Genomic DNA, 24,127 nt, shown 5'->3' with positions numbered 1-24,127 from the left:
TATACAGTAGGTCCTTGGTTTTTAAAAATTAATTAATTAATTAATTAATTTTTGGCTGCATTGGGTCTTTGTTGCTGCACGTGGGCTTTCTCTAGTTGCAGCGAGCAGGGGCTACTCTTTGTTGCGGTGCATGGGCTTCTCACTGCGGTGGCTTCTCTTGTTGTGGAGCATGGGCTCTAGGTGCGCAGGCTTCAGTAGTTGTGGCATGCGGGCTCAGTAGTTGTGGCTCATGGGCTTAGTTGCTTTGTGGCATGTGGGATCTTCCCGGACCAGGGCTCGAACCCGTGCCCCCTGCATTGGCAGGCGGATTCTTAACCACTGCATCACCAGGGAAGTCCCCAGGAGGTCCTTGTTGATTATCTATTTTATATATAGTAGTGTGTATGTGTTAATCACAAACTCCTAATTTATCCCTCCCCCTCCACCTTTCCCCTTTGGTAACCATAAGTTTGTTTTCGAAGTTTGAGTCCCTTTCTATTTTGTAAATAAGTTCATTTGTATCATTTTTTTTAGATTCCAAATATAAGCAATAACATATGAGATTTGTCTTTCTCCGTCTGACCTACTTCACTTAGTATGCTACTCTCTAGATTCCTGCATGTTGCTGCAAATTGCATTAGTTCCTTCTTTTTAATGGCTGAGTAAAGTTACAGTGTATATATAGTACCACATCTTCTTTAACCAGTCCTCTGTTGATGGACATTTAAGTTGCTTCTGTGTCTTGGCTACTGTAAATAGTGCTGCAATGAACATTGAGGTGTATATATCTTTTTGAATTCTGGTTTTCCCCACATATATGCCCAGGAGTGGGATTGCTGGATCATATGGTAGCTCTATTTTTAGTTTTTTTAAGGAACCTCCATACTGCTCTCCATAGTGGCTGTACCAACTTACATTCCCACCAACAGTGTAGATGGGTTCCCTTTTCTCCACACCCTCTCTAGCATTTATTGTTTGTTGACTTTTCAATGATGGCCATTCTGACCTGTGTGAGGTGATACCTCATTGTAGTTTTGATTTGCATTTCTCTAATAATTAGTGATGCTGAGCAGCTTTTCATGTACTTTTTGGCCATCTGTATGTCTTCTTTGGAGAAATGTCTATTTATATCTTCTACCCATTTTTTGATTGGGTTGTTTGTGTTTTTGATATTGAGCTGCATGAGCTGTTTGTATATTTTGGAGATTAATCCCTTGTCAGTTGCTTCATTTGCAAATATTTTCTCCTATTATGAGGGTTGTCTTTTCATTTTGTTTATGGTTTCCTTTGCTGTGCAAAATCTTTTAAGTTTAATTAGGTCCCATTTGTTTATTTTTGTTTTTATTTTCATTACTCTAGGAGGTGGATCCAAAAAGACATTGCTGTAATTTATGTCAGAGAGTGTTCTGCCTATGTTTTCCTCTAAGAGTTTTATAGTCTCCAGTCTTACATTTAGGTCTTTAATTCATTTTGAGTTTATTTTTGTGTATGGTGTTAGAGAATGTTCTAATTTCATTCTTTTACGTGTAGCTGTTCAGTTTTCTCAGCACCACTTATTGAAGAGACTGTCTTTTCTCTATTGTATATTCTTGCTTCCTTTGTCATAGATTAACTGAGGTGTGTGGGTTTATTTCTGGGCTTTCTATCCTATTCCTTTGATCTATAAGTCTGTCTTTGTGCCAGTACCATACTGTTTTAATGACTATAGCTTTGTAGTATAGTCTGAAGCCAGGGAGCCTGATTCCTCCAGCTCTGTTATTGTTTCTCAAGATTGCTTTGGCTCTTTGAGGTCTTTTTTGTCTCTATACAGATTTTAAGATTTTTTTGTTATGGTTCTTGAAAAATGCCATTGGTAATTTGATAGGGATTGCATTGAATCTGTAGATTGCCTTGAGTAGTACAAGCATTTTGGCAATATTGATTCTTCCAATCCAAGAGCATGGTATATCTTTCCAGCTTTTTTTTGTCATCTTCAATTTATTTCATCAGCATCTTATAATTTTCTGAGTACAGGTCTTTTGCCTCCTTAGATAGGTTTATTCCTAGGTATTTTATTATTTTTGATATGATAGTAAATGGGATTGTTTCCTTAATTTCTCTTTCTAGTCTTTCCTTGTTAGTGTATAGGAATGCAAGAGATTTCTGTGCATTAATTTTGTATCCTGCAACTTTACCGAATTCATTGATGAGCTCTAGTAGTTTTCTGCTGGAGTCTTTAGGATTTTCTATGTATAGAATCATGTCATCTGCAAACAGTGACAGTTTTACTTCTTCTTTTCCAATTTGGATTCCTTTTATTTCTTTTTCTTCTCTGATTGCCATGGCTAGGACTTCCAAAACTATGTTGAATAATTGTGGTGAGAGTGGACATCCTTGTCTTGTTCCTGATCTTAGAGAAAATGCTTTCAGCTTTTCACCATTGAGTATGATGTTTTTGTCGGTTTGTCATATATGGCTTTTATTATGTTGAGATATGTTCCTTCTATGCCCACTTTCTGGAGGGTTTTTTATCATACATAGGTGTGAACCAAACATGATTTTTAATGGAGACAGTGTAGTTAGGACTAAAGAGATTCTGCTCTAACATCAGAGAGACCTGGTTTGAATCTTGTCTCTGCCGCTTAGTTGTGTGACTTTCTCAGTTTCCTCATCTGTAAAACGTGGGGTAGGGATGTGGAGAGAATTAGATAAAAATTAAATGTAGAGCCCTTATACACTACCTGGCACTAACTCTCTACTCTGAGAAATTTATAAAAATTGTTTTTAATTTTAATTTTTTTTTTGGCTGTGCCACATGGCTTTCAGGATCTTAGTTCCCTGACCAGAGATCGAACCCTGGCCACCACAGTGAAGACGCCAAGTCCTAACAAATGGATGGCCAGGGAATTCCTATAAATGTTGTTATTTAGTACATAATAATTCTAGGTACCACCACATCCAATTCTGAACATGTCTTTGCTATTTCCTCATCTGCTTTAGCTTTTGTTCAGTTGACAGCCTCAGATAGTCCTGGTTCCATTCCATCGCTTCCACCCTCTTCCTCTTCTTTCCAGCCTCCTCAGACTCATAGTGGAAGGATGGGGACTCAGAAGACTTAACAACACTGTGCACCCCATGCCTGCCTGCACCTCTGCCAGTCTAAACCTGGTGAAGGAAATCAGCCTGTTTGGCTCCATTTTACTTGTAAGTTAAAAAGAAAGGGCAGAAAGAGGTACTGGTGTCTGAGGAGGCCTCCTGAAAAGGACAGAAGATCCAAGCACACCGATAGTGACTCTGTACTATCGTTCCTGCTATCAGCAAAGACGGGTGATGGTTAGAGCCTGCCATCCATGAGGGGACCCTGTCAGAGGCCAGCAGTGAGGAAGATGTGGGAGGGAAGGTACGGAAAACAAGGCGGAGGCTTCTGGACTTGTTTTTCTCCTGCATTCTGAACTTTCACTTCCCAGTGGGAACTGAGATCCTTGCCCCCCAAATCCTTGTTTCCCATCCCATGATTTGAAATAACAAAGTTCATGCACCAAGAATGGAATGTCTACAGCTCTCCTAGAGGGAGTTTATTTTTCAGGAACAGCACAGAGTGGGAGGGTTGGTCTTTTGCCCCACCCCATAGTGTCCTAAATTGTTGAAAATTTCAAACCGGTACAGTAATAGAAATAATGAGTTAAAGTTTTTTCCACAGAAGCAACTGAATCGTACTGGCATGCTTAGGTTTATAGAAAACATTAAAAAGATTCACAGTACTATAGAATAAACATAGAATAAATACTCCCTAATATCATACATGGAGCTAAGATAGTGATACAACAAATTCCCAACCAATGTAATCGTTTGAGTCAGTGGGCTTATTTGGTTGAAGCTGGCACTGGGAACCAAGATTGCTGGCGGGGTCCCTGTAAGGGCCAAAGACCTCTCCTTTAACAGAGCATGTATCTCTCATCCCAGCTTTAACTAGGTCTTGTTGCCTGCACATTCAGGGGTATTTTTGAGTATTTAGTGAGGTAATCTATGTGACAGTGGTATACACATGCTGTCACCTATCATATGCTTCTCTGTAGCTGATGATGATCCAAAAGAGACCCCTGTGAATGCCCCAGGATAAACTTCCTGCCACTCATGACAGAACAACTCAGAGCACAGCAGACACCTGAAGTAGCTTCTTGGTGCGAAAAAAAAAGGTGCATTATCATAATTTATACAATATATCCATTGGAATTTCCTCTGACAGCATCCCAATACTTCATGTAAAACAGTTCTTGAGCATTAAAAGGACCAGACTATATATCCTAGCCCGATCACTTTCAATCCCAACCAAACTTCTGTGGGAAGCTCAAGTTTCAGGCTGTGGAGTGAGTGTGAAGTTGTGAAATGCTCAAAACGAGGGGCTATTTGTGGCTGTAATGCAAGACGAGGCCAGTATGCACACTTGATCCCCGAGAGGCGGTGTCTGTCGGAAGGGCTAGCATATTTCAGTGGTTTCTGCTGAGGAGAGCACGCCAGGAAACAAACTTAATACGGTTAGGCTGCAAGGGGGAATGGCTCTGTCCCAGGTGCAGCCTATCACAGCAGGAAGGCTGTGTGAGGGAAACAGGTTGCTTAAATGCTTTTCCAGCTCAGTTGTACAATCAGGGCTTCTCACTTAGAAGCACAGGACTGGCAGTGCTGGGACGTCAACGTTTCCTCCTTCCCAACATCAAGATAAAGTGAAAGCAAGCAGGCGCTCGGAAAATTACTGGTGTTCTTCCTCATCAAGGCACACGGAAAAGGGTGGCAGAAAATTGGTTACGTTTCATTTGGGTTCAGTATTTCCTGTACTCAAAGCTATCCATAGCAGAGCCCCTAGAAAGTAGTTTCTTCTTGTTTTCTTTCTTAAAAAAATTTTTTTTTTAAAAATTTATTTATTTTTTATTTTATTTATTTTTTTGGCTGCATTGGGTCTTCGTTGCTGCGCGTGGGCTTTCTCTAGTTGCGGCGAGCGGGGACTACTCTTCATTGTGGTGCATGGGCTTCTCATTGCAGTGGCTTCTCTTGCTGCGGAGCACGGGCTCTAGGCACGTGGGCTTCAGTAGTTGTGGCACGTGGGCTCAGTAGTTGTGGCACACGGGGTCAGTAGTTGCAGCATGCAGGCTCAGTAGTTGTGGCACACGGGCTTAGTTGCTCCGCGGCATGTGGGATCTTCCTGGACCAGGGCTCGAACCCGTGTGCCCTGCATCGGCAGGCGGATTCTTAACCACTGTGCCACCAGGGAACTCCCCGGAAGTAGTTTCTATATGGCCCTCTTAAAGCACAAACTTTTTTTTTTTTTAAACATCTTTATTGAAGTATAATTGCTTTACAATGGTGTGTTAGTTTCTGCTTTATAACAAAGTGAATCAGTTATACATATACATATGTTCCCATATCTCTTCCCTCTTGCATCTGCCTCCCTCCCACCCTCCCCATCCCACCCCTCTAGGTGGTCACAAAGCACCGAGCTGATCTCCCTGAAGCACGAACTTTTATAACTGGCTTTTCTGCTTATGGTCGCTCTAAGAAGCAGAGGCATCTGAAAAGGCTTTGTGAGCCACCTCAATTTGCATTTCTGTGAGAAAGATAATTTATTCTTTAAACTGAAATTAGACATTCACCCCATATCTAGTCATCTGAGGCAGTAACATGCTTTTCCTGAGAGGAAGAGGAACCAGGCCATTTCCTGTAGTGCTCTTCCTGCCTTCAAATTTAAATACTCTATCAATATTTTTCTACTGGGTGAATTTTATTTTGAACAGTGATAAACTACCCTCAGGGAAATTGTTTACTTTGCAATTGGGTCTAAATTCAAACATCTCTATGTCTGATTCCTTGAAAATAAAACAAACGCTGAAGTAAGAAGGACGTTAAAATAGTTAATCCAAACTGCGGACTCCAGCGTTTGCCTCTGTTTCTTTCATAACTCTGGTTCCCAGGGTCAGTTGGCATGCTCATTCCCCCTCGATTTGATTGTTAGGTGGATAATGACATTCTACAAGGCAGGTTTCAAAGGCTGGACCCTGTGAAGGAAAGTGTTCAATAAATCAGAGTGTGAGCTCCACGGGAAAAGGGGTTTGCTTTTTTCACGCTTGTATCCCAGGTACAAGAACCAAGCCTGGCCCCTGATGAATGTGCGGTAGATATTTGTTGCATAACTGAGAGGAGAAGTACTTTGCCTATATTGAACTGAGCTATTCTCAAATACTTTCAAAACCATTTACCAATGACCGCCACTTATAACTTACTTTGAGGTTAGCACATCATTAATGCATTAAAAGGTGTTGCACATTTAAACTACTTTTTTGAGAAGAAAACAACTTATTGAAAAAAACAATATATGAGATTTAAAAAATTCAATTCATTTAACAAAGGGTTATTTACTGAATATTTGTTAAGCAACTAAAATGTTAAGACAACACATATTGTTATGAGGAGGATCATGCTGAGATTAATCAAATGGACCACCCTCAAGATGCTTGTGGTGTGGGGCTTCCCTGGTGGTGCAGCGGTTAAGAATCCGCCTGCCAATGCAGGGGACACGGGTTCGAGCCCTGGTCCGGGAAGATCCCACATGCCGCGGAGCAACTAAGCCCGTGAGCCACAACTACTGAGCCCGCGAGCCACAACTACTGAAGCCCACGCGCCTAGAGGCCCTGCTCCGCAACAAGAGAAGCCACCGCAACGAGAAGCCCGCGCACCACAACGAAGAGTAGGCCCCGCTCGCCGCAACTAGAGAAAGCCCGTGTGCAGCAACGAAGACCCAATGCAGCCAAAAATAAATCAACAAATAAAACTGATTCTTTAAAAAAAGGTGCTTGTGGTGAATAACAGGGAGACAGACACAGACATGCGTTCCTGTGTATTGTACAGAGAATGCTGGGGGAGGAGCTGGGGGATCAGGGAGGCCGACAGTTCCAGGGAGACTTCCAGGAGGAAGAGGACTGTGTCAGCCACATATCTGTGTATCCTTACAGCCGAGCAAAGAGTAGATATTCATGTTTGTTGAATGAATGAATGATCCTTTCTTCATAACTGAGCCTGAGTCCTCAAGTTTAAAACAAAGCAAAAAACTCAAAATGAATAAATAATCTGGTGTTGTAGTGGATCAAAGGAAGAGACCACATCTAGATCACAGAGGGTAGAAGAAATCGAGGGTCCTGAAGGAGGTGGGGATGAAGTGCAACCTTCCAGGCTCAAGGAAGGAAGTTCGTAAAGCTAAGGAAGGGGAGGGAAAAATGGAGAGTGCGGGAAGTCCCCGGATGTAGCTGAACCAGGCGTGGGAGATGAGGATGGAGCGGACCGAGCCTAGGAGTGAGGAGGGCAGGCTGCTGGGCAAAGGGATTGATTCCCGGGTGGGCGAAGGGAGGTGCGGGGGAGCGGGTTCACCTTGGGGGAGCATCCTCAGCCGGGAGAGGGGATGCGTTGTACTTGGACCAATGACCCAGCACAGGTGCGAAGCTGGACATTAGAGATTCAGACTAAAGGCAGTGAGGCCACTTAACTTTTCTATCCCAGGTGGAAACAAGAGCTGCAGAGATCTTATTTAGGGGATGGCCAGAGGGATTAAACAAAAAAAAAATCCAGAGACTTTAACGAACTGGAATGGAAAAGACAGATGGTTAATGATACACAGGGTCGAGGGTGAGGTGGGAGATAAGGGAAGAGGAAGGATAAAAAACGACTCCAAGCCCCGAGCCTCAGTGACAGGGGTAAGGAGAATGGCAGGAACAGTTGGTTTTATTGGGGGTGAGGGGTGAGGGCGTGAGGCTGGATTTAAACTTCTCAGGTGCAGTGAAGACAGCTCGCTGGGCATGTCCGTCATGCAGTGCAAAGCCTGGGGGGTGATCACACAGTAGCTTGAGCAGCAGGTGTCTTGTTTTTTTAAATTATGTTTTTACTTGAATAGGTTATACTGTCACATTCGGTAAGGTGAAAATGAATTCCCCGTCCCAGCCCTGGTTGCCTACTTTTTCTCTCTAGTAGGAACCACTGTTTCCAGTTTCTTGAGTATCACTGTAGAAATATTATATATATATTTTGTGTGTGTGTACCGCGCCATGCGGCTTGTGGGATCTTAGTTCCCCAACCAGGGACTGAACCCGGGCCTTGGAAGTGAAAGCGCCGAGTCCTAATCACTGGACCACCAGGGGATGTGTGTGTGTGTGTTTTCATGCCCCCAGGAGAGTTAGGTATTTTTGTTTTTTTTAAAGGCTAGAAGGCTTGTGTGTCTTTGAGACAGAAGGGAAAGAACAAGAAGAGAGGTAGAGACTGAGGAAGAGGAATTACTCAAGCAAGGTCTGGAGGAGGTGAGAGGATATAATCAGTGATGCCGGCATATGCTTTAGCAGGAAGAGTGGACCCTTTTCAGAGTCAGGAAGGGCAGGCTGATGGCAGTAGGGGTTTCTGATGCTGCATCACTTAGAGGACCTATGTATCCTGGCTGAATGGTGGCAGAGATGTGGGTAGAGGTAGATCAGTGGTTGAGGAAGATGGCAGAAAAGATGTAAAATAGCCACTGTGGCTACTAGAAGGTATCACAGAACTGTCAGATCCAAAAAAAAAAAAAAAAAAATCAATCCAAAAAGGTTTATTTTGATAATTTATAAAAGAAAAATCACCATAGCAACTTAAAGTTATTTACAGATTTAAAAATAAATTTACAGAAATGTATACACATCATATTACATTAAATAGCTTTAGTTCAGATGTTACAGGTAGTGTTGAACATACACAACAAAACATAAATCAAGTTCTAAACCACATAAATGCCCTCAAAGCACGCTCAAAAACCACTGGAAGATGGCCCAGGAAAAATTGGCAAAATGAGCTTTCAGAAACCAGCAGTAAAGATGGTCACCCCACTGGTTGCAGGTGCTGCGGAAGTAAGAGTCACCCTAACCTTGAGCTGCGACCAGACACGCGTTAAGAGAGAGAGGAAACATGTGAGGGTGCTTTTTAAAAATTTAATTATCCTGGTGGAGCTCATAGAACGCAGGGCTTGAAAATTTATAGTCTGATCCACGTGAAGGTGGGATGATGTTACTTGTGGCTAAACTGGGCATCATACTTTCTTTTGCAGGTTACATGCCGGTCATATTCCAGCGTGCTGGGAAGGGAAGGGAGAGGGGCACGGAAGCCATGGCTGAGGACCGCAATGTCCCTGCCGGCTCAGGGCTTCATCCGCTCGTTAACAGCCCCGGGGGAACGACACCATCCAAAGCCTTGGCGCTGACCCTGGTCAAGCCAGAGAGGGAATGCCTGGCAGCTGCCTGGGCGTGCTTCCCTCAGTGAAGCTGCCAGGCAGAATGATACAGTGGCTGGCGGCTCCGTGGAGATGCTGGAGTTTGAGATCTAAGTGTCAGGGAATGTTGAGGACAAATCATTTTTTGAGGAAAGGGTACAAAAAAAAGGTGTTTACCAAGACCTGAGAATTATTATCCAGCTTAAGCAGAGGTATAGAGGGGGTCCATTTCTGCTCATCCCTTTCAGTGTGGTCTTAAAAATAAATAGAACTCCCCTATTTCAGATTGCCTGACTTGCAGCCAGGTATGTGACCCTGAATGGTAAGTTCCAGCAAATGTGTTATGAATCATTAAAAACAGCTAATTTTACGAATCTGGCAACTAGTGACATTTCATGATTACAAGCCTTAAAAATTTAATACAGTACAATTTTTTTTCTTGTATATAGATTGCTTACACATTAAAATACCAAAGGCACTGTTAGGTTACATGATAAACAAAAATACACTGAGACAGGATCATTTATTGGTTCCTTCAGTTTCTGTGTCCACGGTGATCCCTAACAGCCCAGTTCTGTACTTCACCTTTGGTGAACAGTGTGAAGAAAATGGCACCAAATACGTTGATAGCAGCAGCAACGCAGAAAACAGTCTGCCATTCTCCAACAGTGTTCTGCAGAGAGAGAAAGAAAACGATGCAAATGGAAAAGGATTTTGTTTGTAGTCAGCTTTCGAAAAAGGTGGCGTCACAAGATTGTTTTTTATACGGCAGTAGCATTATTCATAAGAACTGGGAACAACCCAAATGTCCATCAACAGTGAAATGGTGGCATATGTGTTCAGTGGAATACTTAGAGCAATGACAACGAACGACCCACGACAACATCGACACGCCTCACAAACAAAGGGTGCACACTGAACGATTCCACTGATAGAAAGCCCGTCATCAGACAAAAATAATCTACGGTGTTAAAAAGGATAGTGGTTCCTCTTGGTGGGGGTGAAAGAGGAAGGAAGGGCTACCTGGAGGCTTTGTGAGGGAGGTGACGTTCTGTTTCTTGACTGGGTGGGCACTGGTCACACCGATGTATTAACTTTGTGAAAATTTGTCCAGCTTGTATACTGAGGATTTGTGCATTTAAAAAATGCATGTTACACTTCGATAAAAAAGTTTACTACAAATAAAACATTGGCATATCCTCAACTCGCGTGTTACTAGGAGAGTATTAGTATTATGCCTGCACATCATCTCCCAAGTTCTCAGGTAGGGGGTGTCAGGGGCAGATCAAGTAAGGAAGAGTTAAGATGGACGTTCAAGTTCAAGTTCGAGGCCTGGCCTGAAAGATCCTGCAGGGCTCTTGAATGGCACACAGCACAGGACACGGATGGGATTTGTCAGTAAGAGATGAACAAGACACAGTGTGTAATCCAGTGGCATAAAAATATCCAGGAGTTATCTACATCGCTGGGTCGTGTGACTATCTTTAACAACCTTTGTTTTTGGATTTTCACAATTTCAATGTAACCAGAGTGCTTCATCTGCAGCAGTTAGAAAAGAAAAAACCAAGCAGCTGAATTGGCAACGAGGAAGAAAAAGGAAAGGCACCAGCAAGTTGGCATGAAGTCATTTATTTAGGAAAAAAGGAAGAACACGGAGAAAGAAAGGAGCAGTCCATGGTTAATTATACTTATCTGAGATGAATGTATTTTGGTGAAAAAACAAAATCTTAGAAATCATCTTAAAGTTTAGGGACTATTTAGATATGCTTGCTAACAACGTGTTACCATCCTACAGTAGAAGTCGGTCAGTAATTACTAATTACGTCATATACCTGAGAGACAGGTTTAAGACAGCTTCTTAGGATTCTAAGAAAAAGCTGCTGTGTGATCTGCAGGATAAAATAATACCTCAGTGTTATCTGGAGGCAACGGGTGACTTAAAATCAGTCAACTGTACCAGAAATCGCACAAAGCGCCTAGTTTTGTTTTGTTTTGTTTTTTAATTAATTAATTTATTGTTATATTTTATTTTTGGCTGTGTTGGGTCTTCGTTTCTGTGCGAGGGCTTTCTCCAGTTGCGGAGAGCGGGGGCCACTCTTCATCGCGGTGCGCGGGCCTCTCACTGTCGCGGCCTCTCTTGTTGCGGGGCACAGGCTCCAGACGCGCAGGCTCAGTAGTTGTGGCTCACGGGCCCAGTTGCTCCGCGGCATGTGGGATCTTCCCAGGCCAGGGCTCGAACCCGTGTCCCCTGCATTGGCAGGCAGATTCTCAACCACTGCGCCACCGGGGAAGCCCCCTAGTTTGTTTTTTAACAAAAACTCCACCAGTTTTTAGAGAATGCTGTTTTGTCTGTAACAGAATTGAACCTCAGACACACTTTGACCTTTATGTCATTATTATTATTATTTGGCCACACTGCGAAGCTTGTGGGATCTCAGTTCCTCGACCAGGGACTGAATCTGAGCCATGGCAGTGAAAGTGCCAAATCCTAACCACTGGACTGCCAGGGACTCCCTATTTCATTATTTATTTATAATAAATAAATTATAAAGTGCAGTAAACTTTAATTGTAAGCAATTACAATTGTGCAGGTAAATGTGTTTTTCCTTTTTAAAAATAATGGCCTTTTTAAATAACATTAAACAAATGCTCTAACGATAGATCTGAAATCCAGTTCAGTTCCCACTTTACAAACATTCAAGACTTGAATTCAGGAGTCCATATCTTCCCAGCAGAAGTGCCAGGACTAGTGATAATGAATGAAATTACTCATGGCAGTGTGCTGACTTAGGTTCCTGTGTTGCCACAATGCTCCCTGAAGGTAAGGGTAAACATCTGTGATGTGACAATACTGAGCGGTCCCAACATGCCTTTCTGTGAAGCGAGAGAAAATGGTAACGAGGAGGCACTGATTCACTTGAGCAAGGAATTAGAAATGGTAGAGTACCACCTGCAGTGAACACCCCTGTGTCTGAAGTCAGAGTATTTGGTAATAAGACAACTTGTAGGCATATACTGAAATTCTAAGGATTAGACAGTGTTAATTTCATCACAGAGACAAAACAGAGAAAATTAAGTCTCTCTTAGAGGTTTAAGTCAGCCTCTTGAAGAATACATTTCACTAGTCCTTTAGATTTTCTTTTTTTTTTTTTTTTAAATTTTAATTAATTAATTAATTTATTTATGGCTGTGTTGGGTCTTCGTTTCTGTGCAAGGGCCTCCTCTAGTTGTGGCGAGCAGGGGCCACTCTTCATCGCGGTGCGTGGGCCTTTCACTGTCGCGGCCTCTCTTGTTGCGGAGCACAGGCTCCAGACGCGCAGGCTCAGTAGTTGTGGCTCACGGGCCGAGTCGCTCCACGGCATGTGGGATCTTCCCAGACCAGGGCTCGAACTCGTGTCCCCTGCATTGGCAGGCAGATTCCCAACCACTGCGCCACCAGGGAAGCCCAGTCCTTTAGATTTTCTTAAGCAGTAGAAAACTGGAGTTGGAAAGGGCCTTTGAGGTCGCTGAATTTGATTTCTTACACAGTATAACTCAGTGTCTCTGCTTCAGGCCACACCAACCCCGGGCCCGCCGTGTTTCTGGGGCCTCAGTGCCCTGACACAGGCCGGATGCCAGCCCTTCCCACACCCTGGCTCACTCCTCCAGGCTCCTTCCCCACAAACTGGTTGTCCCCTCCTCTGTGTCCACAGCAAGAGCATACATTTTTTCTGCAGTTTTTGTCACACTGTACTTTCATTACACATAATCTCCAAATAATGAATTTCTCAAATGTTGGATCTTATAATTTTGCCTTTGAATCCTTAGTATCTGTCACAGTAATAAGCACTCAAGAAATGCCAGTTGAATACATGTTTGACCGTTTCAGGGCTCACTAACTCAAACGGCAGCCCATTCCACACTGTAACAGCTTTAAACAGAAAACTTGCCTGTTGTCTCCCCGTACCTTCTCTCCATCTGGCTTTGTGGCACTACTGAGAATAAGTCACCATCTTTCAAATATGTGAAGACACCTATACGTCTTCCTAAGTATTCTGCTCTTCTAAACGTTCTTGATTATTTCAACTGTTCCTATTCATTCTCACCTGATTTCCTGACACTTTCTTGGTTCCATTTCTGGAATAATTCTACACTGCCAATTTTTATTTGTTCAAACCAAAGATACAAGTTATTTATCGGGTATAATATCACAGCTTTTAAGTACTTGTGTGGTTTCAGTTACAAGATCTTCATTTAACTTAGTTCTATTGTTCTGCCTAAAATTCAAACAGTGTTCTTTGAAAATATACTTTCCTACCTATTACGGTATTTAGCTTTTTGTTGCTGTAAATAATTGCATAAGAATAGACATTCAGAATTTTACTCTTAATTAAAATATACTCAACTTTGACACAGATGTGCAGCTTCAAATGAACTGTTTAGAGCTTTTCAGTTTATAGGCAAATTATCTACTTACCTCAGGGGTCAGACTTCTAGCAATGATGGGCCCGATCATTCCAGGTATAGTGGCAAATGTATTTGTGATGCCCAGGAGGATACCAGCATACCTGCAGAAACATTTTCATAGGGGTTTATTATTGTGTTACACATTTTTTGGGGGGGGCAGGGGGCACCGCGCAGCTTGTGGGATCTTAGTTCGCCAACCAGGCATCGAACCCGTGCCCCCTGCGAATGCAAGCGCGGAATCCTAACCACTGGACCGCCAGGGAATTCCCTGCATCACACATTTAAATAGCTTCTGTCCATAGATAGCTAGACCATTCCCAGGCTGTATTCTGGAGAAATTTTATGTCTAAATGAAACGTCTTACCGAAATAGGACTAAATATTTGGGGAGTTAAAAACCTGCATTTCAATAGTTCTAACATCACATAGAGAAACACAGCCATTGAAATGATCCCTTTTACAGTGAAACAGAAAAGTGCTGAGATATGATTTTCATACAAGGCTGTATCTAGATAGGAAGCTTCATGTGCCTTAAAATTTTTTAAGTTAAAAAGAGAATTTATTTCCTGATTACAAAATTTATGTCATTGTTAAAAATTTTTTAAAAATATTACAAAGAAAGTAAAATTACTTATAATCCTTCTATATAGAGATAATCAACATTAACATTTTGGTAAATATCCTAATTATTTTTTTCTGTATATATTTTTAATGAATTATAGAAATGAGATCATACTGAACACACAATTTCACAACTTACCTGTTCAACTTATTACGTATCTTCTTGTCGCTAAATCCTTGCACACTGTCCCAGAAATACACAAGTTGGGTTTATATATATTGTAGGTGTATGACAAAAACGCATTTTGAACTCTGTCTTTTCAGAATCTTTACTGCCCTCAAAGCTAGTACTTTGTGTTTTAAGAGGTACTCGTTCTCTAATTCAAGTTCGCTAATTCTGACTCCATGGTCTCCCTGAAAACTCATGTTTTATTCCCCTTTATTATTTCCAGCAGCCAGTGCAACATCTATGCTCGTTCAATACATGCTGACCACGGAAATGCGTGTGACCCGCAGCTGTTCAGGCCCACGCGTGGTCCTGTGAGGCTGCACTGCACGGACTGCTGGAGCTTGTCCCACGGAGACCAGCACCCCTTCGGTGCTTTGGCTCCAAAGGGTCGTACAGTATGCAACATTTCGGATTACATGCTAGGGTTGCTGAACATTATGTTAAGTTGTTGTTTATGTATCGATAGCTGTGTGTGTCAACTGAAGAACCTGGGATTTTGTCCTGTAGATGGCCCTACGTTCTGGAGTTTGTAGACTGAGGCATCATTTGACACAGAGTTATGTCCCCTGTATTTCCTGCACACTGGTAGTATCTAGACTCGAGATCCTAAAGGGTTCATTAGATTTAGGTTTGATATTTTTAGCAAGAAAACTTAATGGTGGCGGTGGAGTTAAAAACTAGTTAAGCAGGGACTTCCCTGGTGGCGCAGTGGTTGGGAATCCGCCTGCCAATGCAGGGGACACGGGTTCGAGCCCTGGTCCGGGAAGATCCCACATGTCTCAGAGCAACTAAGCCCGTGCACCACAGCTACTGAGCCTGCGCTCTAGAGCCCGCGAGCCACAACTACTGAAGCCTGTGAGCCACAACTACTGAAGCCCGTGCGCCTAGAGCCCGTGTTCCACAACAAGAGAAGCCACTGCAATGAGAAGCCCACGCACCACAATGAAGAGTAGCCCCCGCTCGCCACAACTAGAGAAAGCCCGCATGCAGCAACGGGGACCCAAGGCAGCCAAAAATAAATAAATAAATTTATTAAAAAAAAGAATTAGTTAAGTAAATGGCATTTATTAACTTATTTTTCATAAAAGTCACCTAGGTATAGTCAAAGTCCAGTTAGAGCTTTTAATTGTTTAATGAGATAATCAGTATTATAAAATTGTGGTCAAAATTAAAGAAACTTGATGTTTATTAGACCATATAGTCTTATTGTGGGATAATACTGTTTCTGTTAGGGTTTAGGATCCTCAATACCTTGGTTGCAGACTACTTATCTGAAATTCGTCTCCCCATTTTAGACATGGAAAAGTGCCTGCAATGGACTGAATTGTGTCCTCCCCCAATCTATACCTCCAATGTGACTGTATTTGGAGATAGGGCTTTTAGGCGTTAATTAAGGTTAAATGAGGTCATAAAGGTAGGGTCCCAACCTAATAGGATTGGTGGCCTGACAAGAAGAGGAAGAAAGAGAGATCGCGCTCTCTGTCTCTGTGAGCATATATGGAGGAAAGGCCACGCGTGAGGACGCAGCGAAAAGGTGACCGTCTGCAAACCAGGAAGAGAGCCCTCACCAGAACCTAACCCGGCTGGCACCCTGACCACGGACTTCCAGCCTCCAGAACTGTGAGAAAATCAATCTCTGTTTTTTAAGCTACTCAGCCACGTGGTATTTTGTATGGCATGCTGAGTTGATTGACACAGTGCTTAAATAAAACATCCTGCTGAACCTAATTCAGTTATCTAGAAACGTCACAAATTTTTATGTTGAAAACTCGTGTGTACAGGGCACAATAACAAAACCACGTGGCACAGATCTTTTTGGCTTATGCCCTTTAGGGAGTGGATCTTAAATTAACCAAGCTTGGCAGAACCTGTCCTTTTTTTTTTTTTTTTTAAAACCATTAACACCTTGGCAGTAGGAGGAACCGACTGCAATGTTGCCAGGCCTTTTCAGTGACAGATATTAAGTGCAGATGAATGCTGTGAAATTCTAAATGTCAGCACCAAGAAGCTCATTCAAGTATTTATATTACACTTGGCCAGGAAAGGCCATGAAAGATTGATGAGAGCCTGGAAAAAAGAACATGTTGTATGGACTCAGTCTGGATTCTGTGCTGTTGGAGTCCTAGAACTCTGTGGGATTAACGGTTAAAAATCTATCCCAATCCCTTGAATCTGGGCAACAAAATTATCCATAGAAAATATCTATTTTAGTCTACAGAAGAAAAGGCTTAGAAAATACCATGTAGACATATATTTATATGCTAATAGGAATACTGACTGCCTATTGGAAAACCTTATGTCAGGCAGGGCTCTAAGTATTTGATATATCTTATCCCACTTTAATAGTAAAATGAACCCCAAGAGGTAGGGATTATTATCTTCATTCTATGGATAAGAAAGAAAGACTATAAAATGTTACCCAATTTGCCTGATTCCAAATCTGTACTTAATATTGGGATGTTATATCTATAATGCTGGGGCTTGTGGTGAAAAACTAAGCAAGAGAAAACTGATCTTTCCTACAGATTGAATTCAGTGGTGACTATGTTTTCAATAAGGCAGCATTATAGATATATAAAATGTCCATCAACAGAGGAATGGATAAAGAAGATGTGGTATATATACACAATGAAATGTTAATCAGCCATGAAATAGAATGAAATAATGCAATTTGCAGCAACATGGATGGACCTAGAGATTGTCATACTGAGTGAAGTAAGTCAGACACAGAAAGACAAATATCATATATCGCTTATATGTGGAATCTAAAAAAAATGGTACAAATGAACTATTTACAAAACAGAAATAGAGTCACAGATGTAGAAAACAAACTTATGGTTACCAGGGGGTAAGGGGGAAGGAGGGATAAATTGGGAGATTGGGATTGACATATACACACTACTATATATAAACAGATAACTAATAAGAACCTGATGTATAGCCAGGGAACTCTACTCAATACTCAGTAATGGCCTATATGGGAAAAGAATCTAAAAAAGAGTGGATAGGGACTTCCCTGGGGGCGCAGTGGATAAGACTCCACGCTCCCAATGCAGGAGGGCCCGGGTTCGATCCCTGGTCAGGGAACTAGAGCCCACATGCATGCCACAACTAAGAGCTCATATGCCACAACTAAGGAGCCCGCCTGCCGCAACTAAGACCCGGTGCAACCAAATAAATAAATAAATATAAAAAAGAGTGGATATATGTATATGTATAACTGATTCACATGAAAGTAACACAACATTGTAAATCAACTATATTCCAATAAAAATAAAAAAAAAATAAACTATAGTCTCCTTGAGGATAGAATCTGGGTCTGCCTAGGGCACATACCACTTTGGACAGTTGACGCTCAGTAAATATCTGTTGAATAGATTTTAAAAAATGATGTTTTATTTTCCCGCAATTTATCTACTATTCTCAGAGTAAGGGAGGAAAAGGATGAACCAAACCAAATTGTTGATTATGAAGATACTCCTCAAATGTGCGAGAAATACATCCCTCACCCCACTGCCTCGCTTGGATGCAGCCAATTCTCATCACAGTTTCCAACCGATTATAATTATAATGCACGAAGGAGAGCCAATGGTTCAAACCATTTTAAAAGTAAATACCAGTTACTGTTGCCATTCACCCATCCATTCATTCATTTAACAAACAGTTCTTAGGTATGTCATTTGTGTCAACCACTATGGAAGACTCTGGTGTCCAACAATGAATTAAACATAGTTCTTGTTCTCAAGGAGCTCACAGTTTACTTAATGAGAAAGACTATGGGCCAATAATGTAATAAAACCTAGTAGCCCGAATAATCAAACTATGTTAGAGACTCATGCCAGGTTTTATAGAAGCATAGAGGCGGGGCCTTAATCAACCCTCTGTGCGGGTGGGGGACATTTGAGGGGACCAGGGAGGGGACGCCTCAGGAAAAGCTTCTTAGAGGAAGCAGTGCCCGAGTTTGGCTATAAGAGATGCGTGGGGGCAGAGGAAGTACAGGGAGGGGATGAAAACGTGTGAAATCTCGGCAGTTGTCGAAGTAGTAGGACAAGGGCCCACGCAGCACGTCCAGACGTGGAAACTGCTGGGCTTGCCAAATTTCCACTCATTTTCAGCCATTTAGCTTGAGATTTGAGCTCTAATGAGGCCTAGGAACTGTAGCCTGTTAGTATCTTCCCAAACTTTCTTTCACCGTATTACTTTCTGTTCTAAGCTTAAAGGCAACCAACCACGTGTCCACTGCATTCCTGAAATATGCCTTTGATGTTGAGAAGCTCTACTGTTTTCTGTGATCGCTCATTGGTTTTTGGCTTATTTTTCTAAAACAAAGTGTGCGCTTGAAACATTTATAATGAATACTATATTAAGATGTGATATTGGTAGAATGTCTTTGTTTCATAAAGGTTTTCTTCTATATGATTTAATATGTGTGAGAAAATTCGAGGTTATAAAAGCCAGATGATTTGCAGTGAGACTGATGTGAAGTCATGTGTCACAGCTAGTGTAACCTCTTAAGTCAAATAAAAATTAGATCCTTTATTTCAGCCATACAAGGTTTATTTTGTGGTTTAAATGGAATAACTATGTTATTCTTATATTATTTTGAATTCCAAGTATTATTTTATTTCTAGTCTGTTTTACTGATTTGTACTATATGGAACTTTAATAAAATTACTGTCATTTTAACAGCAAAATAAATAAATAAATAAACAAACAAATAAACTGTTTAGCTTCATACCATATCTAGGTAAGTTTTTTTTTTTTTTTTTTTTTTTTTTTTTTGACTTATAGGACTCATAAAATGTCAGGGCTGGACCAGGGCCTTTAAGACCGAGAGTTCAACCACCCAGCTGATGCTTGAAGCCCAGTTCCAGGATACTGCCTGCAGGCTGTCCAGTAAATGCTTCAGGACAACACCATATCACCGTCCAAGCCAGCAGAAGCTTACCCAGGTGCAAGCAGGGTTTCACGTTTATGTCTTCAACATCTGCTACGGTGTTTGGCACAGTGCTTGCTTAATAACTAGGTCCATTAATCAGCATGCTATGACACTGAAGTTCAGTGATTACAAATCCACCTAATTGTACATCCAGTTCATGTCTCTCCATCCTGTCTAAAAGGACATCATGGGAGACCTTGTTGAAATCCTGATATACCAAATATATTGTGTAGACACGGTCGAAAACGATGCTGAGAAATTTGCTATTTTGGGGCTTAGTGACCCAATGGTGTGGCCCCTTAGTGATCAGTATTTTCTTTTCCAAGAGCTCACCAATCATCCCTTTAGCATTTTGCTTGGATTGATTTGTGACCCTGATCATGGTACCTGACTCAGAGTTTGCCAGAAAATAATAATGAAGTTTATCGCATTGTGTGCAAATGCATTTATTGCATTATCGGCTAAGTGTTCTCTCTCTCTCTCTCTGTGCTCGATTTAATCCTCAAAACAATTTTATAAGGTAGGTACCATGGATATTTGTTTTTTTTCTTCTATAGCATGCACTTTCATCTTCTTTTGACAATAGCTCCAATTTCTATTTAATGATCCAGTTTTCCTTCACTGCCAGTTTCAGAGAGCATAGTGGGGCCCCTGCCAGATTCCAGAGCTCTGACAGACTTCAGACACCTGATCAGTCCCAGACTACATTGCAGCTTCAAGAAATGGAGTGGGTAGCTTACCACCCTCCTTCTGGCTGGGTGGCTGCTCGGCCACTTTTACGTTCCTTATCGTTTCTATTTCCCGTATTTATTTACTTAGTTTTATAATAAAATCACATTAACTGAGGCAACCAAAGTACGTATCTGTTCTCGGCAATGAGTTCTTTTTCCTGAGTTTTCAAAATAACTGCTAGTGCCTCTTCAATGACCAATTCTTAAGATCTTTTAAATAAGTCATTGAGAGGCACCTTGATGCAGCAGAAAGATACCTGGACCACAGAGCTGGGAGACCTGGATGCAAGCCTTCGGTCTGCCATTTGCTAACCGTGACTTTGCAAGTCACACAGCTCCTCTGTGCCTGAGTTTCTTCATCTTCCAAATGAGTTCTTTTCTTTGTGTTCATGTCTTCACGTGTTGTGTGGACGTCACCAATGGCTTCCTCAGCATCCATTCCCATGAGGCTTAGGGGCACTGACTCCTTTTCACCTCTAACTTTAGGGGCGGGTGCTGATTGTGCGTAAGTCTAATGGCATTCCCTTGGCCATGGGGGTTGGTTCAGGGGGTGGATATGTGACTCAGTCTGGTTCCAAATGAAGCCTGTATTTCCATGATGGAAAGAGGAAAAGATTATTTTCTTTCTTGCTTGATGTGAATGAAGAAGCATGCAATCCTCGTTGTTACTGGCAATCATTTCACTGTATGATTTTATAAGCAGATCCAGCCTTAGGATAAAACTGGTATGAAAGGCAGAGTAGAGAGTGGAAAAGAAACGAGTCTTGGGTAAGATCAGTGGACAGCTGGATATCAACTCCTGCTTGAAGCCTACCATCTCTGGACTTTACACTAATAGATTATGATGGTTAGCCAGCTTGAATTAGGATTTCCATTCCTTCAACTAAAAGTGTCTGAGAGATAACACAGCCTGGGCCTCTTCTGTGCCCAAACTCCCAATTCCCAGATCCCTTTGACTCAGCTTGTTAAAATCTCAAGCCTAGATCAATTCAACAGCACATTTTCAGTCCTACGCTTGGGCTGCTGAACAGCGCTTAAAGAAAAAAGCACCTTGTAAACTAGTGAGAGTACACGATTCCTCCCCAACTTCAGCTGAACCTCATCAATGCCCCAAATCCCTTCTAGGAGCTCATAGTGACTATTTTTCTCAGGAGCTCTTTTGAACTTTTATCATTCTCAAGTCTTCTACTCTATTTTTTTCTTAGTCTCAGCAATGAACCTGACTCCCATGTCACAGAGAAAATCAAAAACTAACAGTTAAGATTTTTTAATCAGTTATTTACTGCCACATAATAAATTACCTCAAAAGGCAGCAGCTTCAGATAACAAATATCTGTCATCTCACAGTTTCTGTGGGTCAGGAATGTAGGAGGGGCTTAGCTGGGTGATTCTGGCTCCGAATCTCTCAGGAGGTTTCAGTGATGCTGTTGGCCGGGGCCGCGGTCATCTGAAGGTTTGCCTGGGGCTGGAGGACCAGCTTCTCATCCTACTCACGTGGCTGCTGGCTGGAAGCCTTGTTCCTCCCCACTGGGCCTTGTACTGGGTGCTGAGTGTCCTCACCACAGTGTGAGTCATCTGAGAGAGAAAGAGCAAGCAGGGTGCTACGCTGCCTTCTAGGACCCACTCAGACACCATCACTTCTGCCGGATTCTACTCCTTAGAAACAGGTCACTAAACCCAGCCCACACGCAAAGGGAGGGGACGTGGGCTCCACCTTTTGAAGGGAGGAGCGTTGAAGAACTTGTGGAGTTATTTTATTTTTTTTAAAGCTTTGTATATGCATTTTATCTTTTGAACCAGAATCTTTTTTTAAAAAAATTAATTATTTTATTTTTGGCTGTGTTGGGTCTTCGTTGCTGCGTGCGGGCTTTCTCTAGTTGCGGTGAGCGGGGGCTACCTTCGTTGCGGTGCGTGGGCTTCTCACTGTGGTGGCTTCTCTTGTTGCGGAGCACAGGCTGTAGGTACACGGGCTTCAGTAGTTGAGGCACGCGGCTCAGTAGTTGTGGCTCACGGGCTCTAGAGCACAGGCTCAGTAGTTGTGGCGTGAGGGCTTAGGTGCTCTGCGGCATGTGGGATCTTCCCGGACCAGGGCTTGAACCTGTGTCCCCTGCATTGGCAGGTGGATTCTTAACCACTGTGCCACCAGGGAAGCCCTCTTCTCAGTTATCTTTGCATTAGGCTCTTCTTTCTCTTAGTGGATTCCCAAGGTTCTCGTCACAGTTTACTGAGTAATTTTATCCAATCCCACGGTTTCATCTACTACTCATGTTGGCCACTCCTACATCTTTATCTCTTGTTCAGCTCTCATTCTTGAATTGAAGACTGGATAGCCTTGGCTTCCTTGACACCACATTCTTTTTTTTTTTTTTTTTTTTTTAAGAGAGCAAGATCTGAAGGTCCTACCTCTTTTTTTATTTATTTATTTATTTATTTATTTATGGCTGTGTTGGGTCTTCGTTTCTGTGCGAGGGCTTTCTCTAGTTGTGGCAAGCGGGGGCCACTCTTCATCGCGGTGCGCGGGCCTCTCACTGTCACGGCCTCTCTCGTTGCGGAGCACAGGCTCCAGACGCGCAGGCTCAGCAATTGTGGCTCACGGGCCCAGCTGCTCTGCAGCATGTGGGATCTTCCCAGACCAGGGCTCGAACCCGTGTCCCCTGCATTGGCAGGCAGATTCTCAACCACTGCGCCACCAGGGAAGCCCGACACCACATTCTTGATTTTCCTTCTATCTCCCTGGTGCTCCTTTTTGGTCTCCTTTTCTGGTTATTTCCCTTCTTTCTGGTCTCTACATGTTTGTCAAGATCCAGTCCTGGGGATCACTTATCTTGTCATTCTACTCTCTCTCACCCGGCAATCCTTGTCTTTAAAAACTCTGAAAAAGTGGACTACTATTCCCTAATTTTCATTTCTGGTCAGACTGATTTTCTGAGTTCCAGATCCAAATGTCAAACTGCCTACAACTACTATTTTCTAAACGTTTTTCACAAATATCTAAAATTGAAGGGACTTCCCTGGTGGTCCAGTGGTTAAGACTCTGCACTTGCAATGCAGGGGGCCCGGGTTGGATCCCTGGTCGGGGAACTAGATCCCGCATGTCTCAACTAAAGATCCCGCACGCTGCAGCGAAGATCCCATGTGCTGCAACTAAGACCCAGCGCAGCTAAATAAATAAGTACTAAAAAAAAAAAAAATTTAACGTGAAATTTTTATCTTACCCCAAGACTCTTCTTCCTCCAGACATCCCAGTTTCGGTAGGTGGCACAACTATCTGCCCATGCAAAACACATGGAAATCTTCATCCTTGGTATCTTCCTCACTCTTCAGGTCTAATCTACTGTCAAGTCCCATCTATTGTAATCACAAAGATCTCAAGTCTATCTACTTCTTTACACCTCCGATCCCCATTCCAGGCCATCATCACCTCCTGTATGGATTACTGCAATAGCCTCCTAACTGGCTTCCTCTACTTGTATTCGTCCTCACAGAGTGACCTTAAAATACAGAGAATGCCACTTCTTACTTGCTTTGGATACAATATAAAACGCTTACTATAGGCTCCTGCTTACTCACCAGTGGCTTTCTTCCCTGCGTCTCAGCCACAAATGACCTTCTCTCAGTTAAGTGAAATACACTGTTATGGACTGAAAGCTTGTGTACTTCCAAAATTCATATGTTGAAGCCCTAACCCTCAGTGTGATTGCATTTGGAGACAGGGTCTTTAGGAGGTGATAAAGGTTAAATGAGATCATAAGGGTGGGACCCTAATCTGACAGGGCTGGTGCCCTTATAAGAAGAGTAAGAGACACCAGAGCTCTCTCCCTCTCTGCACACATCCGTGCACGCATACCTGAAGAAAGGCCGTGTGAGCACACAGCAAGGGGTCAGCTCTTCTGCAAACCAGGAAGAGTCCTCACCAGAAACCAATTGTGTTGGCACCTTGATCTTGGAATTCTAGCCTCTAGAACTGTGAGAAAATTTCTGTTGATTAACCTACGC

General features: G+C 42.5%; 1 protein-coding gene and 1 non-coding gene across 3 annotated transcripts in view; one reads left to right on the top strand and one right to left on the bottom strand.

Annotated features, from left to right (window-relative positions):
- Positions 1-8,557: 8,557 nt before the first annotated feature.
- The window catches only part of SLC17A5 (solute carrier family 17 member 5), a 50,333-nt gene continuing 34,763 nt past the window's right edge, over positions 8,558-24,127 (bottom strand). Inside the window, exons 10-12 of one of the 2 annotated variants that reach the window (XM_057528223.1) lie at positions 13,683-13,773; positions 12,014-12,041; positions 8,558-9,954 (exon numbers count right to left, since the gene is read on the bottom strand). In XM_057528223.1, coding sequence (XP_057384206.1) covers positions 9,746-9,954; positions 12,014-12,041; positions 13,683-13,773 — 328 coding nt within the window. In that variant the 3' untranslated portion in view covers positions 8,558-9,745. The remainder of the gene's footprint in view (positions 9,955-12,013; positions 12,042-13,682; positions 13,774-24,127) is intronic. The other variant, XM_057528222.1, reaches the window with a different exon arrangement.
- TRNAA-UGC (transfer RNA alanine (anticodon UGC)) lies at positions 23,140-23,212 on the top strand. The gene has a single exon. It is a non-coding gene; the product is annotated as a tRNA-Ala (tRNA).

The sequence above is a fragment of the Balaenoptera acutorostrata genome, chromosome 14 (genome assembly GCF_949987535.1).
Source record: "Balaenoptera acutorostrata chromosome 14, mBalAcu1.1, whole genome shotgun sequence".
Taxonomy (NCBI): domain Eukaryota; kingdom Metazoa; phylum Chordata; class Mammalia; order Artiodactyla; family Balaenopteridae; genus Balaenoptera; species Balaenoptera acutorostrata.
The sequence above is the reverse complement of the archived record's forward strand: the minus strand, read 5'-3'. Positions and strand labels throughout refer to the sequence as shown.